General features: G+C 37.5%; 1 protein-coding gene across 2 annotated transcripts in view; it reads right to left on the reverse strand.

Annotated features, from left to right (window-relative positions):
- Positions 1–15,207, reverse strand: part of LOC113053342 (diacylglycerol kinase beta-like) — an 86,981-nt gene that overhangs the window by 45,468 nt on the left and 26,306 nt on the right. For both annotated transcript variants that reach the window (XM_026218278.1, XM_026218277.1), the window contains 14 exons: positions 13,964–14,221; positions 13,661–13,807; positions 12,356–12,405; positions 11,899–11,973; positions 11,692–11,811; positions 11,484–11,601; positions 11,191–11,279; positions 9,461–9,577; positions 8,785–8,883; positions 7,784–7,891; positions 7,631–7,704; positions 5,902–5,976; positions 3,809–3,894; positions 1,842–1,931 (listed from right to left, as the gene is read on the reverse strand). In XM_026218278.1, the coding sequence (XP_026074063.1) occupies positions 1,842–1,931; positions 3,809–3,894; positions 5,902–5,976; positions 7,631–7,704; positions 7,784–7,891; positions 8,785–8,883; positions 9,461–9,577; positions 11,191–11,279; positions 11,484–11,601; positions 11,692–11,811; positions 11,899–11,973; positions 12,356–12,405; positions 13,661–13,807; positions 13,964–14,221 (1,506 nt within the window). The remainder of the gene's footprint in view (positions 1–1,841; positions 1,932–3,808; positions 3,895–5,901; positions 5,977–7,630; positions 7,705–7,783; positions 7,892–8,784; positions 8,884–9,460; positions 9,578–11,190; positions 11,280–11,483; positions 11,602–11,691; positions 11,812–11,898; positions 11,974–12,355; positions 12,406–13,660; positions 13,808–13,963; positions 14,222–15,207) is intronic.

Raw genomic sequence — 15,207 nt, forward strand, 5'->3', positions numbered from 1 at the left:
ATGAGAATGATCATCTGCTCTCTATAACAACACTGATGTTATATTTTACTGTGATATTACTGCGAATAATACTGAGTTATAACTTAACTCAAATCCAGTCTGTTTCACACACAAACTAAAATGTATGACTTATTTGACTAAACTGTACGGTGCTTTTTGGTCCTAGGTATTATTTTTGACCACTATATTCTGATTTTATTGTTTTGAATTTATATATACATACATAAAATTAAACAAAAACACATACACTCTCAGAAAAAAGGTACAAAAGCTGTCACTGGTGAAAAGGTACTGCCCCAGTGACAGCTTTTGTACCTTTTTTTCTGAGAGTGTACTGTATTACATCAAGGGATTTTGTCAATGCCTGGCAACCCTTCCAAATGACATGAAGGGATCCTAAGAAAGGTTCCCTGAGGTGGACGAACTGTAATTACTTCCTAATAGTAATGGGCAGGACACAGAGTTTACTTGTTAGGTTGTTATCATAAGAGGCGGCATCTCTTAACGAGAGCCGTCATGCTGTGAGTCAGATGAGGATACTGGCTCCCGCCTGGCAACCCAAGCAGTGAAATATCACATGTGTGATGACACCCAGGTGCTCAGTCTGCCTTTCTGAACCAGATGCTTCCAATCGAACGTTACATGAACGGACGCTCACATGGCAGCTCTGCACTGAATACAGGTGACACACGTGTTTCAAACTCAATCTACCATCCAAATGAAATTAAGAATACATTCATGCAAAACCTTACCCGTTTGCACAAACCACACACATGCTCACACAGGAAACACTGATACGAGGCCAATTAATAGAGAAGCCTGTACAAGGCCATCCACACCTGCCTCACAAGCAGACGCAGGCTCACTGATGCATATCATTCCATCATAACCTACTGAATAAACCCACATATCTAATCAAGAACAAGCATATGTAATCACACAGGAATGAAACCGTGCAGGTCTCTTGTTGGCAAATGATTGGCAAGTCTATATATATATTCAAAGAATAGTTTATTTATCTCTTGTTAGAAATGACTGTAACTGAATTCATTTTTAACTGTGCTGTTGTCACTATAAAAAATCTTTTTTGGTGATATAGCTGAAATAAATTGTAATATATACATATTAATTATGTACATGCTGTTGAAAAAGTTTCAGCTTACTTTAAATGAGAAATTTTGCCTTGGCCACTAACGAAGATAAATCATTTTAAAGGAATAGTTCACCCAAAAATGTACTCAACCTCATGTGGGTCCAAGCGTGTATAAGTTTCTTGATTAAGCTGAACACTAAAGAAGATATTTTGAAGAATGTTAGTAACTAAACAGTTGCTGGTAGCCATTTAGTACTATGAAAGTCAATGGGTACCACCAGCTGTTTGGTCACAATGGTCCAGTCGCAGCAGTATGAATTAAAAAAAACTTGAAAAATAGCACACAGACTTCTTTTATGGTGCCAGTACATTGTTCAAAAGTTCTCCTTTTGTGCTAAAGGCAAATAATGAGAGATAATTTTAATTTCTTAATTTACTTCATTGGTTTGGCGTGGTCTTGTGTCGGATGAAGATTCAAGTGTGGTCTCTGGAACATTCAGCTAACTACGATCAAGTTTGATTATTACAGTCTGGCTTTCCGTTGAGTGCCGTGTGTGGAAATGTTTAAAAGAAAGCAGTCTAAAAATCCTTTTGAAGGGTTTATGCAGGATTGGGCTGAGATTAAAAAAATTCAAAGCCTAATCTCAACTCGAGCGGTTATGTGAAGTTAAGTCCTTTAAGTTTCATTTCAAAGACCTTGAGTAATTCATTGAAACTGCTGGTGGGCAGTCTGTTTTTGATTCCTCACCTCCACCCCAGCGCAGACAGCGAGCGAGGTCGTTCCCGGTACCCAGTGGCAGGATCGCAACAGGTGGATGTCGAGCAAAACTGGCCTTATCTGTTGAGAAACAGAGAGCTATTAAAGCTGCTGTGTGGCATTTCCATGTTAAAACACTCTCTATTATCCCAGTTTAATGTGCAGAGTTCCTTAAAGAGTGTAAACACAGGGGCTCTGTGGTGGTCAAAACATTGTACACAGTAACACTGGCTCAGTGTTTTGCTGTAGATTTGGGGCTAGATTATTTGTTTGGCTTAATAATGTAACCTATTAGAAAACATTTTCATTTATATTTGGTATAATTCTGGGATCAAAAAAGGTGTCCGCAGTGCTGAAGGGGGGGCAACCAATTATTGTTTCCTAATTATTTTTTTTTATGATTTACATTTTTTGTGAAAAAGAAAAGAAAAAAGAAAATATGCATTCATACTTTGCACCTCGAGAAACATTAAAATGTATTACTTTAAGTAAACACATTTAATTTGGACATATTTATGATTATATTTAATGGATTCACATGTACAATACCATTCAAAAGTTTGAGGTCAATAAGATTATTTCATGTTTTTGAAAGAAACCTCTTATGCTCATCAAGGCTGAATAAAAATACAGTAATAATGCGAAATATTATTATTATTTAAAAAACTGTTTTCTATTTTAATATATTATAAATTACAATTTATTCCTGTGATGGCAAAGCTACATTTTCAGCAGCCATTACTTTAGACTTCAAGTGATCATTCCAATATTCTGATTCATTTTTGTAAGATTATGCATCTTTTCTGCCACTTTTGATCAGTTTAATACATCTCTGCTGATTTTAATTTCTTAAAAACTTTTTTTGAACTTTAAAATAACTGTATTAAAATGGAACTTCATATTATATTCTTTTTAAACAAAATGTAACAAGGAATCCTTCCATGGCCTTGTTGAAGAACTAATCTAACGTCTCCCTTTAAAAAAGGCATTGAAGTTACATATAAAATTGACTAGTGCTTCATGCATCGATGTGTATCATTCCTCACAACAATCCACAGTAAACGTGTTTGTTTCTCTTGTTCTGAGACAAACAGCAGAGTGTGCATTCTGCTGAAAGGAGGCAACATGATGAGCTGGATCTTTCTGTCCTCATGCTGATGGTCCCAGTGTGGCTCATTGCTATGTGCACAGGGACTGCGGGGACATTGTTTTCAGGCTGGTCCGTATGGCGTGATGTACTGCCTAACCACAGGGGCTCTCTGAGTAATCGTCAGCAGCAGACATTTTACCAGTCAAGCTCGTGTGGGAGAACAACAAGCAAGGACTGATAGCAGAGCGGCTTTCATTCACTTTAGGGCTGTTAGGAGGACAAACTCCCACAAGTGTCCCTGTCCTCCTCAATTTGCCAGGCTAAAGACTCTCTAAAGGGATAAAGAGCACATTGCTTCTGATCTAAGTTCAGGTTTCAGTACCATCAGCCCATTGCAATTTCAAGCCAAAGGTTTAGAGACCAAACTGATTCTAAATCACTTAGCGGCAATATCTAGCACCGCCCACACAGGTTCCTCTCCAGCACTCGTCCATTAACATCAATACTGCTGTCAGGAGAGCGAAAGACAGCCCATTATACAGCATCTCCACTGTTATTCTGCATTCACTCATATGAAAGAGGTCACAGATGAGTCAATGCGCTTCCTAGAAACAATGATTTGTCATCTTTCTGATGGTTATTCGTTATGATTCTATGTGCCTTAAATTAGAGCCAGCCTCATGTAGCGTATGGAAATATGCCCTAATGTTCAAATGTTTGTCAATGAATCGGTTGACATGCTTTATTGATCTCTCAGCGTAAATGCAGATGCAAAATAACAGGAAATATTAAGTGATAAGGCATTAAGTCCATGTAACAATGTTAATTATTACGGCTCTAGAAAGCACTAACGCTGATGCGTACTCACCAATGCAGTCTAAAATCCACCCCACTGATCCATCGCCTCCACAGGCCAGCACGCGGAAATTGGGCACGTCTCGAAAAAAGTTGAGCCTGGGAGACATAAAAACAATGAGATGGAGTCTTGCCTTTTAATGTATTTGCTTGGAAACTTTCCTTGGTCCTATAATTAAAGTGAAGTGACAACGTGGAGTGACAACACTACAGCAAAGCAAACCTACCCAACAATCTACAGCTTTCACACTATTCCCCAGTGGCAACGTACTGTTTACTACTCAGTGCTGTATGTTTGATCTAAGGGATGTTACAGAAGATTTGTGCGGTTTGAGCCTTCATTGAGCCTCGAAAACATACCTTTCTTTAAGGTCAACTCTTTTAGTTTGCATTGTTGAGTTAAACTTCGACTTTTTATTTGTTTGTGAACTGGTCTAGAGCTATGAGACAAGCACTTGAATAAAACTTATTTTCCCAGCTAGGACAAAAAAAGAAATGAATTCAAATGGGAGGTCAAACAGCTGACTGCACAAAACAACAAAAAATAAATAACCAAATAATTATAAATCCATATGTTTTCAAACAAATGATCAATGTAACTCGTCCTAGCATAATAAAAATCTTAATTAAAAATCTCTCTCTCTGTATGTATGTACTTGAGCTCTATCTCGTACTCTTCACAATCAGAGGCTGAAGAAGACATCACCCTCTGCTGGTCAGGAGCGTGTACTGCTGCACATGTCCTGCATAGACATGCGAGATTTGCTATAGTACTGAGTGTAGCATGCCAGCAGAGCTGACACACAAGTGTGTGAAAGATTTATACTGTGTAACCTCTTTTGATGGCTCTGAAAATGCAGCATGTTTTATGTATGCAGGACAAGAGTGAAAGAAAAGAGTAAATGTGCTACTACATTTACCATGAAAATGCAGTCAATTCAAGCAGTACTGTTTTTGTCAATCTTCTCAGGTTTATTTCTGTATTGCCATGGAATTGTTCAAACTATGTAAACAACAACATCCTCCCCATGGATGAAAAAGTCCCCCGGAAAAGATATTAATATCTCAAATTGTGCTCAGATTTGACAACTTTAATATGAATATAAAAATGGTAAAAAATAAATAAATAAATAAAAAATCCTTAACCCAGCTTATTGTAAATTGATTTAAGCTGGTCTTTCAGTTAAGACAAGCTAGTTTTTTGCTGGGTGACCAGCTGGTGGGAGCCTAAAGCCAGCCAAAATCTCTCTAAACCAGCTAACAAACCAACCTGACCATGCTAGGAGACCAGTTTAGATCAGTGAACCGTCCTAGACTGGTTTAAGATCTTAAGATGATTTCACATCAAGTACGTCTGAGGTCAAAAGATCTATCGTATACCATCTTAAATATATAGTTCTATATCATGGTTGTTATTTGTAACTAAAACTATTGTTGTGCTACTCATCCACTGCATCCAAAAGGTTTTCGCTAATCAAAATGACTCAATCAGAAATAAACATTTGATGAAAAACTAATGGAAATAAGAAATGTTGTCATCTACAGTGGTCTCGTTTGCATTTATTTCTCCAAATTCAAATCTATAATACTTAAAACATAAGTATTTGGCGTTCATGAAATCATTTGTAAATATGAACCTCTTACAGTGACATTCTCAGAATCCACTGCAGCACTCCGGGTTGAAACTGATTTGGACGACCCTGAACTTTCCTTCTGTTAAAGGCAGGTGAAGAGGCTTTAGTAAAATGGACTCGCTTAAAGTGGTAGCCTCGTCGTGACCGACAGGCTCAGAAGAACATTCAGTGCTTGAATGAATAGATTTACTCAGCAGGGGGCTGCTTGAGTCATAGTAAACGTCTTATAGGTCTCTCAAAGTCATCTCTACTTTGTGAGTGGTTCCTCTCTCAGGCCAGCTGATTGCAGGTTGGCTCACTTTATTGCAAGTTTGTAGAAGCAAAAAGAATAGAGAGAGAGGGAGCCATGCCAGAACAAAACAACAGTGAGAATGTCAAGCTGTTTTTGAGCAATTCCCCGCCAAGACTCAAAAAAACGTTTTATTCGCACATATCTCCCTCGAAATTTGATGGTGGCTTTTAGTAGTCTTACCCCACCATGGGTCCTCCTCGATCCAGACTGTACACCTGTCTGGGGTTAAGCAGGTACTGGAATTTCCGTAGTACTCTGTTGAAGACAGATGAGAGCAGAAAAGCATTAAAAGACACACATAGAGGAATGACATTTTAAACATGTAATCACTGTGAACTTTACATTACGATAGGAGGCTTGAAGGGATAGTTCAGCCAAAAATATCAATTCTGCCATCATTTACCAACCCTCTTTTCATTCCAAGCCCAAATGACTTTCCTTCTTTCATCACACACAAAAGTTACATTTTTTAAAGATAATCCTGGTCAATATGTACAAAACTAAAATGTTATTAGAATATCTTGACGTGCATCCTTTCTCTTCTTGGCACCTTCATGAGAGAATTAAGATGTTGTACTAATCATAAACACAAATTCTTTACATTTTTATGTCAAATCTTTTCAACGAATCATGATCAGATCATGATTCAGACCGATCCATTTCTGCATTGGGATCATAATGTGAATTTTGTTTGCTTGCTTGTTACATCTAGTTTGCTTGTTAGTTTTTTTTTTTTTTTTTTTTTTTTGCCTAAATCGTTAAAACAATAAAACAGTCAGAATTATATTCAGCATATTCTTGTGATATCTGAATAACACATATACTCTTTTCGGCAAAATCCCAAAAATAACATTTGGCCTTTTCCCCCCTAATGAATCGAATCAACAGACTGTAAGACGCAGCTTTAATGTTGGAACAACATGAGGATGAGTAAATGATGACAGAATGTTCTATTTTTGGTTGAACTGTTCCTTGAGAAGACACAGATAGATACACATATGGAGGAATGATATTCTTAAAACACCATCATTCCAATCCATTATAATAAAAGACCGCACAAACCTGGGAAGCAAAGAAGTCAAGAAAGACACACACATAACACAGATTGCACGCTGTTGCAGCAGTGCTCCTCAATAACCTTGAAGCAATAAAATGATTATTGAGGACTCTGCGATGTCCTTCACTTCTAACTGTGTTAGCTACTCTGCCCCTTTAGTATGCAAAGACACACAGAGGAGGAGAGAGGAAAATAAGATGGGCTGTTAGTTTGAGGTGCGTCACAAGCTATGCTTTTATGTCGGGGTGATAATTTGTGCACTTATCAACTCTGAAGAATTCATTCATTCCATATGCAAAAACAAAAGAGTCAAAAAAAGTCAAGTATCCAGTCTGACCAATGAGCTTTCAATACACTGCTCAGGGTGAATATGGTGGAAAAATACGCTTGGTAGAGTATGATTCTACGGTGACCATTCTGTTCCTCTGTTTGCATCAAAGAACCACTAAAATTGTCTTTCTTTTTTTAGGGCCAGGGCAGTTATCACGTCTTTGTTTGAGCACTGAGTCTAATAATGGAGGATAACCGGCCAATTAATGGTATTTTAAACAGTGTTGCTATGGTGATGCCAGCTCCAAATCCCAAAACTGGTCTCCCGGAGGACATTGGGTGGGTGGTGAGAGCTGAAACAACACCCACATTCTTCCTCCTTTAACAGTATTACGGTCTCCTGCTAGCTTTGATGGTATTTAGGACACTGCCAGTGAGCAAGAAAAAGAGTGGGACTTTTGTTAAACGTGTCTATGCAGATTCGACTGACTTCAGATGTTTCGACCAACCTCCTCATCAGAACCATTACAGCAGTATAAGGAAAAATTATGATGCCAGAGTTTGAGCTTCAAAGACGTTTACCTCTCACCCTGCCGACCACCACTTTTAGGATTAACCAGCACAAGGAGGGGGTGCGTTCCAGGCAGAGGGGTGATCTTAGAGGCAGAAAGGGAGAAAAATGTTACAAGACACACATATGTGTGCTGCACAGATTTGCAGTCTGCTGAGGGTTACCTGCAGTGCCTGACCGTCACCGGTGAACTTGAAACACTGGCTGGTGTCCTCAGGGCTGGTACTGGGGGATGATTCTCCTTCACCTCTTTTGACAGCAGGTTGACGGTCCTACAGATACAGAGAAATGACAGTAAACATCAACAAACAGAGATGGAGTGAGACAGATGAACATATTGTATGAGATCAAAAAGACAAGACCAGTGTAATTTCAGAATCTACCTCCCTTTGAAGTTCTTTCTATGTGCTTCAGGACATTTTACATACATTATATATATATATATATATATATATATATATATATATATATATATATATATATATAATGTATGTATGTATGTATGTGTCTGTGTGTGTGTGTGTGTGTGTGCTTCAAAAATGAAGTTTATTTCGATAATTTATATAGCAAAGATGCATTAAAGTGACAGTGAAGACATTTACAATCATTTGAAAAATGCCTATTTCAAGTAAATTTTCAAATTCTGTTTCTATTTGAAAATCTATTTCACAATAACTGCTGTTTGTTATAACTTTCTATTCACCAACTGTAATGTAGCCTACATCCTTGGAACTACTTCATAGCTGTGCATTTTTGCATTTCCTGGACAATAATTTAATCAACCAGAATTACGCATTCAATAGCTCCATTGTAAAATGCATAATTTTAGTTTTTTCTTTCTTATTTTTTTTTTACTGTATCCAATAAATGAAGCCTTGCCCAAACATAAGAGACTTATTCCAAAAACTAATTTTGAATGTTTGTACATTTCCTTGATTTCCTTGATTACTTATTGAAAAGACTTTTACTGGATACATTTTATATGGAACACAATTACTTTTAAAATGAATATTTAATTAAAAAAGTTTACAGTACTCTTGGGTCCTAGTAGTAGTAGAGAGTAGGCCCATGAAGAATTTGTCCAGGACCCACCCATGAAAAAATTGTACTGGGATCCTTGCATTTTAGCATGTTAAAAAAGTGCAGTGGGAGAGAACGAACTCACCAGAACAACAGGGCAGATGTACGACGGTAAGAGTGTGTGATCTTTTAATGGTCCACCGTCACACTCAGGCTTCACGTTAGATGCACACTTGTTATGGAGCTGGAAAACATACAAATATTGATGAGGACTGGTGAAAAAAGAACATCAAGAATGGACTGGATCTATTTTATCCTCACTAATCAAAATTAGTAAGAAGACATTAAATGGTAGGAACAAAGAGGACAGCATAATCTGTAGTTGATAATAATTAAGTTGCAGGTTTAGAGTTGAAACTGTCAGGAGAGATGGTTCAGAGAGAGTGCAGGAGCATATAATGTGATAATAAAAATCATTATGCAGTGAAAAGGCCTTTAAATGAGTGGTAAGTGCTGACACTCATCTTTATTAGAGCTATACTGGTCACATCCACTAAATGGTGTGAAAGTTTAGTGAAGAACGCCACCTAGTGGTGTGAATAAGTTACATAAAAATGGCTTTTAGAAAAATAGAATATATATATATATATAAAGAAGTTATTTTTAATGAGGAAAAAAAATAACGAAATACATTTCCATTAGTCTTTGCTCAAGGCCTCTTTTAAAATAAATCAAATTACTATTACTAGATATTAAATATTACTAAAAAATACAATATTACTAAAGCTAACACAAAAGTTTTTGACTCAGTATATACTCACAGTGATTTGACACCAAACACAGTGAAGGCCTGTTAGACCTTGATAGCACTTGATACTGCGGTGACATTTGTCACATTTTGTTGGGGAGTTGCCCTCCATCCAAACATGCTGCATAGCCTAGAAACACATTGAACAGAGAATCATGATTTATTATTTAGTTGGGAAATAATCCAGCAGCCCATCTATACATTACTGAAATTGTTATCATGCTCTGTCATGCATTTAAAAGGCATTTGCACAAGAATTATATCACTATCTGCAATATTATTTTACTTAAATGACTAAAACAATCACCTCACAAGGTAAAACCTCAAGTGAGGAGGTTTTATTATATGTATATAATTATATACATTTCCTTGAATACACAGGATATTAGTAAATAAATAATATGTTGGAATGTACTAAAAGAGATGCACCCATGTGTTATGATATACAGATTTTGTTGTTGTTGGTCAAAGCATTCAAAATGATCCTCTAGGAAGAACTGCAAGGGTCTAGCAGATTGCATTTTTACTTTAGTCTAACAACTAATGTTAAAAAGTCACACAAAAAAAATAATACTACAATATATAGTATGTGAGATGAAGGTAAGACTAATGAAGAAACTTAAAGCACATTACTTGATAGTGTATAATAGTTTTACTCAAGCCCCAAGTCTTGCGAACTGACATTTTCACTATTCAATGAAAATGAATTGTTTTTTTACACTAAAAGTACATTCCACATCACTTAAAGCTGCAGTAGGTAACTTTTGTAAAAATATATATTTTTACATATTTGTTAAACCTGTCATTATGTCCTAAGAGTAGAATATGAGACAGATAATCTGTGAAAAAAATCAAGCTCCTCTGGCTCCTCCCAGTGATCCTATTGCCATTTGCAGAAATGCATCACTCCCGTTAAGAAACAACCAATCAGAGCTGCGGTCCGTAACATTGTTTGTGTTCAAGATGTAGAAAAATGTATATAATAAGTGAATACACCATGAATCCATTTTCCAAACCGTGTTTTTAGCTTGTCCTGAATCACTAGGGTGCACCTATAATAAGTGTTTATATTCAGACTATTTTACATTGCTTCGGGGAGACCGCGGCGGAGTAACCCAGTACCTTTGTGATACTTCAAAGACATAAACAGAGAGAAGTAGTTCCGGCTACGATGTTCTTTCGCAAGATGCAAGCAGTTCTGTTTATTAACCGCTAGAGCGTCAAAAGTTCCCTACCGCAGCTTTAACACATCACACAATACACTCATAATCTAATGACATTATTTTGTCATCTCTGCGATAGTTACTGTATGGGGAGCACAAGTTCTAAAGAGGTGTCAGTGACTAAACGGTGCTGTGTGCTCTCAGTCTTTCCCCTCTAGTTCTCAGTACAGTAAAAAGACCTTACACACAGGATGTTCTCATAGCCTTTCTGACATGTCCACAGAACATGACTTTGAGGTTAAACCATGAGTTATGGGTCTGGGAAGTTGCCTTGGGTGAAAGCTGAGCTGGACTTGCGGTCAGTGGATAAAATAATCATAACACGAGTCGTCTACTAATAATAGAAAACTGTGTTTGTTAGCACGATGAGCTCAGTCCTTAACCAATCAATCTGAGAATCCCAGTTTCATAAACAATTAAAAAATGTCTTCTGGCCTTACTGTAAACTGTTAGAGAAAACACTCAGTTTAAACACAGTGAGAAGTGTTCATTTGTAAGCGTGTGTTGTTTGTGCACTCACATTGGTGTGCCTGCGGGACTTGGCGTAGGTGCTAATGCAAGGAGCAATGTCTTTGGACACACAGCGCTCGTGGACTGTGTACTTGCATACTGCCGAACAAAAGACAGGACTGTGAGAGATGGAGCGTGAGAGACTGAAGGGCAACATTTCAAATGACAACTACACACCATCAGGTCAGACACATCAGAAAGGTGAGAGATAACAGATGGACAGAACGACAGAAAGATAGATCAACAGACATGATTCGACCAAATCACAGATGATAGATAGATGACAGACAGATAGATACTCACGTGAGCAGCAAAGGCCCTGTTTTCGTACTCCTAACAACATAGTGTGGCAGTAATTACAGTAGGCTGGCTTGTTGAAATGCTTCAGTCTCCATACATGCTGCCCATCTTCCTGTACATTCTGAATATTCGTGAAAGAGATACAGGAAATAAGATACTGTATCTTAATGCATAGTTTCCGCTTTATGAGTCACAGTTAGTTTCTCCTCACCGTCTCCATTCCCAGCAGTACCAGGAGTGGTATGGTGGTCATTCCTCCTCTGATCCATTCCTCTAATGTGACCGTTCCATCCCGGTCATAATCAATCTCCTCCATCATCTCCTTCAGAATCTACAATAAAAAATAAGGGACAGTAACATATGGATTCCACTATGCATGATGGGATTGCCTGGGGGTAATGTTTAAAGTGATTCATACTGGTTGTAGTTCTGTAGAGTCCCATTCTAGGTACTCAGCTACATGGACCATCTGGTTTATGATGCGGTCGAGCTCCTAAATCGAACAGATATAATTGCCTTAGATATTATATGCTATAAAGCATACAGTTTTCAAATTATTTTTTTTTATGAAGCCTGAAATTTACAGCTTCGCCAAACTATCAGTTAAAAGTTAAAAAAAAAAAAAAAAGATCAATAATATTTTGAGACTCTGAATCACAGAGTCCTGATAGTGTTAAGATAAATGAAACATTTAAAGATGATCACTTTATTAACAACTCAACACAATGACATCATGTACTATAGCAGTGCATGTAAATCTCACATTAAAGGTGTACTGTGCATTATTAACTCCTTGTTGTTTACAGTATCTAACCACAAAGCCAAATAACTGGACGTTTAGACATTACACATTATAATGGAGATTGCAGACTTACCGAACTGTCCAGCAGACCATTGCCATCTGTGTCGTAGAGCCTGAACATGACTTTAGGGTGAGAGAAGTGAAAGATAAGAGACTGTATCTTTTTGTCGTGTGGCAAATATTTGTCCAGTACAGAGCCCATGCTGGCACCTGGAGCTCAGGTTATCAAAGGGCAGACTGAGGCAGCTAGTGAGGATTAGCTTTGGGCAGAAATAACTTCCTATGCTAAAGAAAGCTAACTCAATAGGGCCAGGAGCAGAGATAAGCCCTTACGAAATAAGAGGAAGTCTCCTGTCATTTTCACTATGTGTAGGTCAGAGGTCAATTAAAACACAGAACTGCCAAAGGGGTGTTTGAATGCACCTATATGTAAAAACAGACTCAAACTGATTTAATAGCTAATAACTTTTTTTTTAAGAACATAATTCTTTTATTCGTAAAGAACGCATTAAATTGATCAATAGTGACAGTAAAGACATTTCTATTTCAAACAAATGCTGTTCTTTTGAACTTTCCATTTATCAAATAATCTGGAACAAAGTATTCCCGTTTCCACAAAAAAACGTAATAATAATAATTTTATATATATATATATATATATATATATATATATATATATATATATATATATATATATATATATATATTAAACAGCACAACTGATAAGATAAGTTGTTGAACTGATAATTCAACACTGATAAGAAATTTTTCTTAATTTATATAAGAAAATAATAATATTAGGATGATTTCTGAAGGATCATGTTACGCTGATAACTGGAGTAATGAAAATTCAGCTTTGCCTCACATAGGCTACATTAACTGAACTGAAATGGTCTATTCAAACATTTCAAAAGATCCATATCTGCATTTCATATGCTGTGTTTAAATATGAACTGTCAGTAAAGAAATGAAATTTGCGACAGCCAAGAAAGAGGGGACTTTTCACATAGCATTAGTCACTACTGACTGATACTACTGTATGCTTTGGCACGACTGGTTTGGAGACATAATTTACAAAATTACTTAAAATACTGTTGGTTTTTCTTTAGACGAACTTTGGAAAAGTGGGAATTAATGAGGATATGCTGTCTTACTGTAAATAAGATAGAGATTAAAGGGAAGAAACCTAATATGTCCTCAATATGTACAATAAACTATAATAACAAAGAAACACGTTGATCATGAACAAGCTCTAACATCAACTATCAATATGCAAAAAAAAAAGTATTTAAAAATTAAATCTTAAAATTAAGCCTTCTTAAATTTTCCCAAAAGACAGCAAAGATAAAAAAAAAATTTTGAAAATTTTTTAACTTACACTCAAGCTTGTCCTCTGGTGTTCCCCTTTCCAGCAGGGACAAGTAGCACACAATGTCTTTAAGGAAGACCACTTGGGGTGATGGAGATCCTTTTTGTGGAGAAGAACTCCTCCGGAGAGATGTACGATTTTCAGATTGATTGCGCTCTGGAAGTGTGTTAATTAGAATATGTATAATATATGAGTAATGACAGCAGATATAACACGAAAGTATCATGATTCCGATCAGCCAATATTGCTTTATAAGTCATGGATTACACGTGTAAAAAGGGCAGTGAAGATAAAAGTTGTCCCGACTCTGACCTGGGGAGAGGCGCGGGGAGTTGGTGGTTTTGGAGAGAGCCAAAGCATTGCTGCTGCTACTGCTGCTCGCTGGGGGATTGGGCTGTGTGCCGGGCGACCGGTGGGGGCCTCTGGGTGTGTGGCCCCCTGTGCCTGAGCGTTGTGAGGAGGAGCGGGAGGAGCAGGGTGATGTGGTGGCCCCTGAGCCTTGAGTGATCCCTGCAGAGTTCTCTGGTGTATGTCGGCTCATAGCACTCAAAATACTCTTCCCATTCATACCTACCATGAAAAAAGCAGTACAGGAAGATAAAGGGGAGAATGAAAGTGCCAATCTGAAATGAGAGAGGAAGCAACTTAGCGCCGGGCCTCATTCACTGTGTGTACACACAGATTTGTGTAAAACCTGTGTGAACATTGTAATACAGAATATTGTTGCTACTGGCCTGTTACTGGTCTGTTTATACCTGGACAGTGCTTTGAGTTTGAACTGTTCAGATTGTGGGAGGCTTTGGAAACCAGACAGGTAGAAAGACATTTTTAATATTGCATAAGGTACTGAGGAGGAAGCTGACGGTACATCACGATTGTCACCACAAATGCACAATGATTGACTTGACACGATGGATGAAAATCATATCTGTCAGTGGTTGCTTTGTGATGACATCAACACATAAACATAAAAAGAGCTGCCAAGACACGCCAAGACAACACATAACAACATCAGGCGAAGTAACATGTTTGAGTCACGTGATTTAAGGACAGCTTAACAGCCACCAGCCGGGACAGCTTAACATGGCAGATTGATCTCTACAATAATGAGTTTGCCATTAAGTGTTTACATTCACTGACTGAGTTGCATTAAAGACAAATGGAGCAACAGAAAACACTGATTATACTGTATTTGCCAGTCCAGAGAAATCAAGGCACTAGATGGCACTGTTGGCTGTCTAACTATTTATTCAGTCAACTAATATTTAAATCACCTCAGGCCAACAATGATATAAGTAATTCAGAGCAAAGCCACTGGTGCACTCTTGCATCATGCTTGCCTTCATATAAGTTTTTTCTTTATAGAACAATGGCTCAAGAGTCATGAAGAGCCTATAAAGCGGGCTGCAGGTCTCCCGACAAGAGCAGGTTTCTCCAGACATCTGCCAGTTCATTATTTGAGGCTGAGAGTTTGTTATAAACAGCTTTACAAGCAAACTGGTCATGCAGTATAATAATCTAATCTAATTCAAATGAAAAGATAAAGTGGGATCTGA

The sequence above is a fragment of the Carassius auratus genome, chromosome 34, assembly GCF_003368295.1.
Source record: "Carassius auratus strain Wakin chromosome 34, ASM336829v1, whole genome shotgun sequence".
Classification (NCBI taxonomy): Eukaryota; Metazoa; Chordata; class Actinopteri; order Cypriniformes; family Cyprinidae; genus Carassius; species Carassius auratus.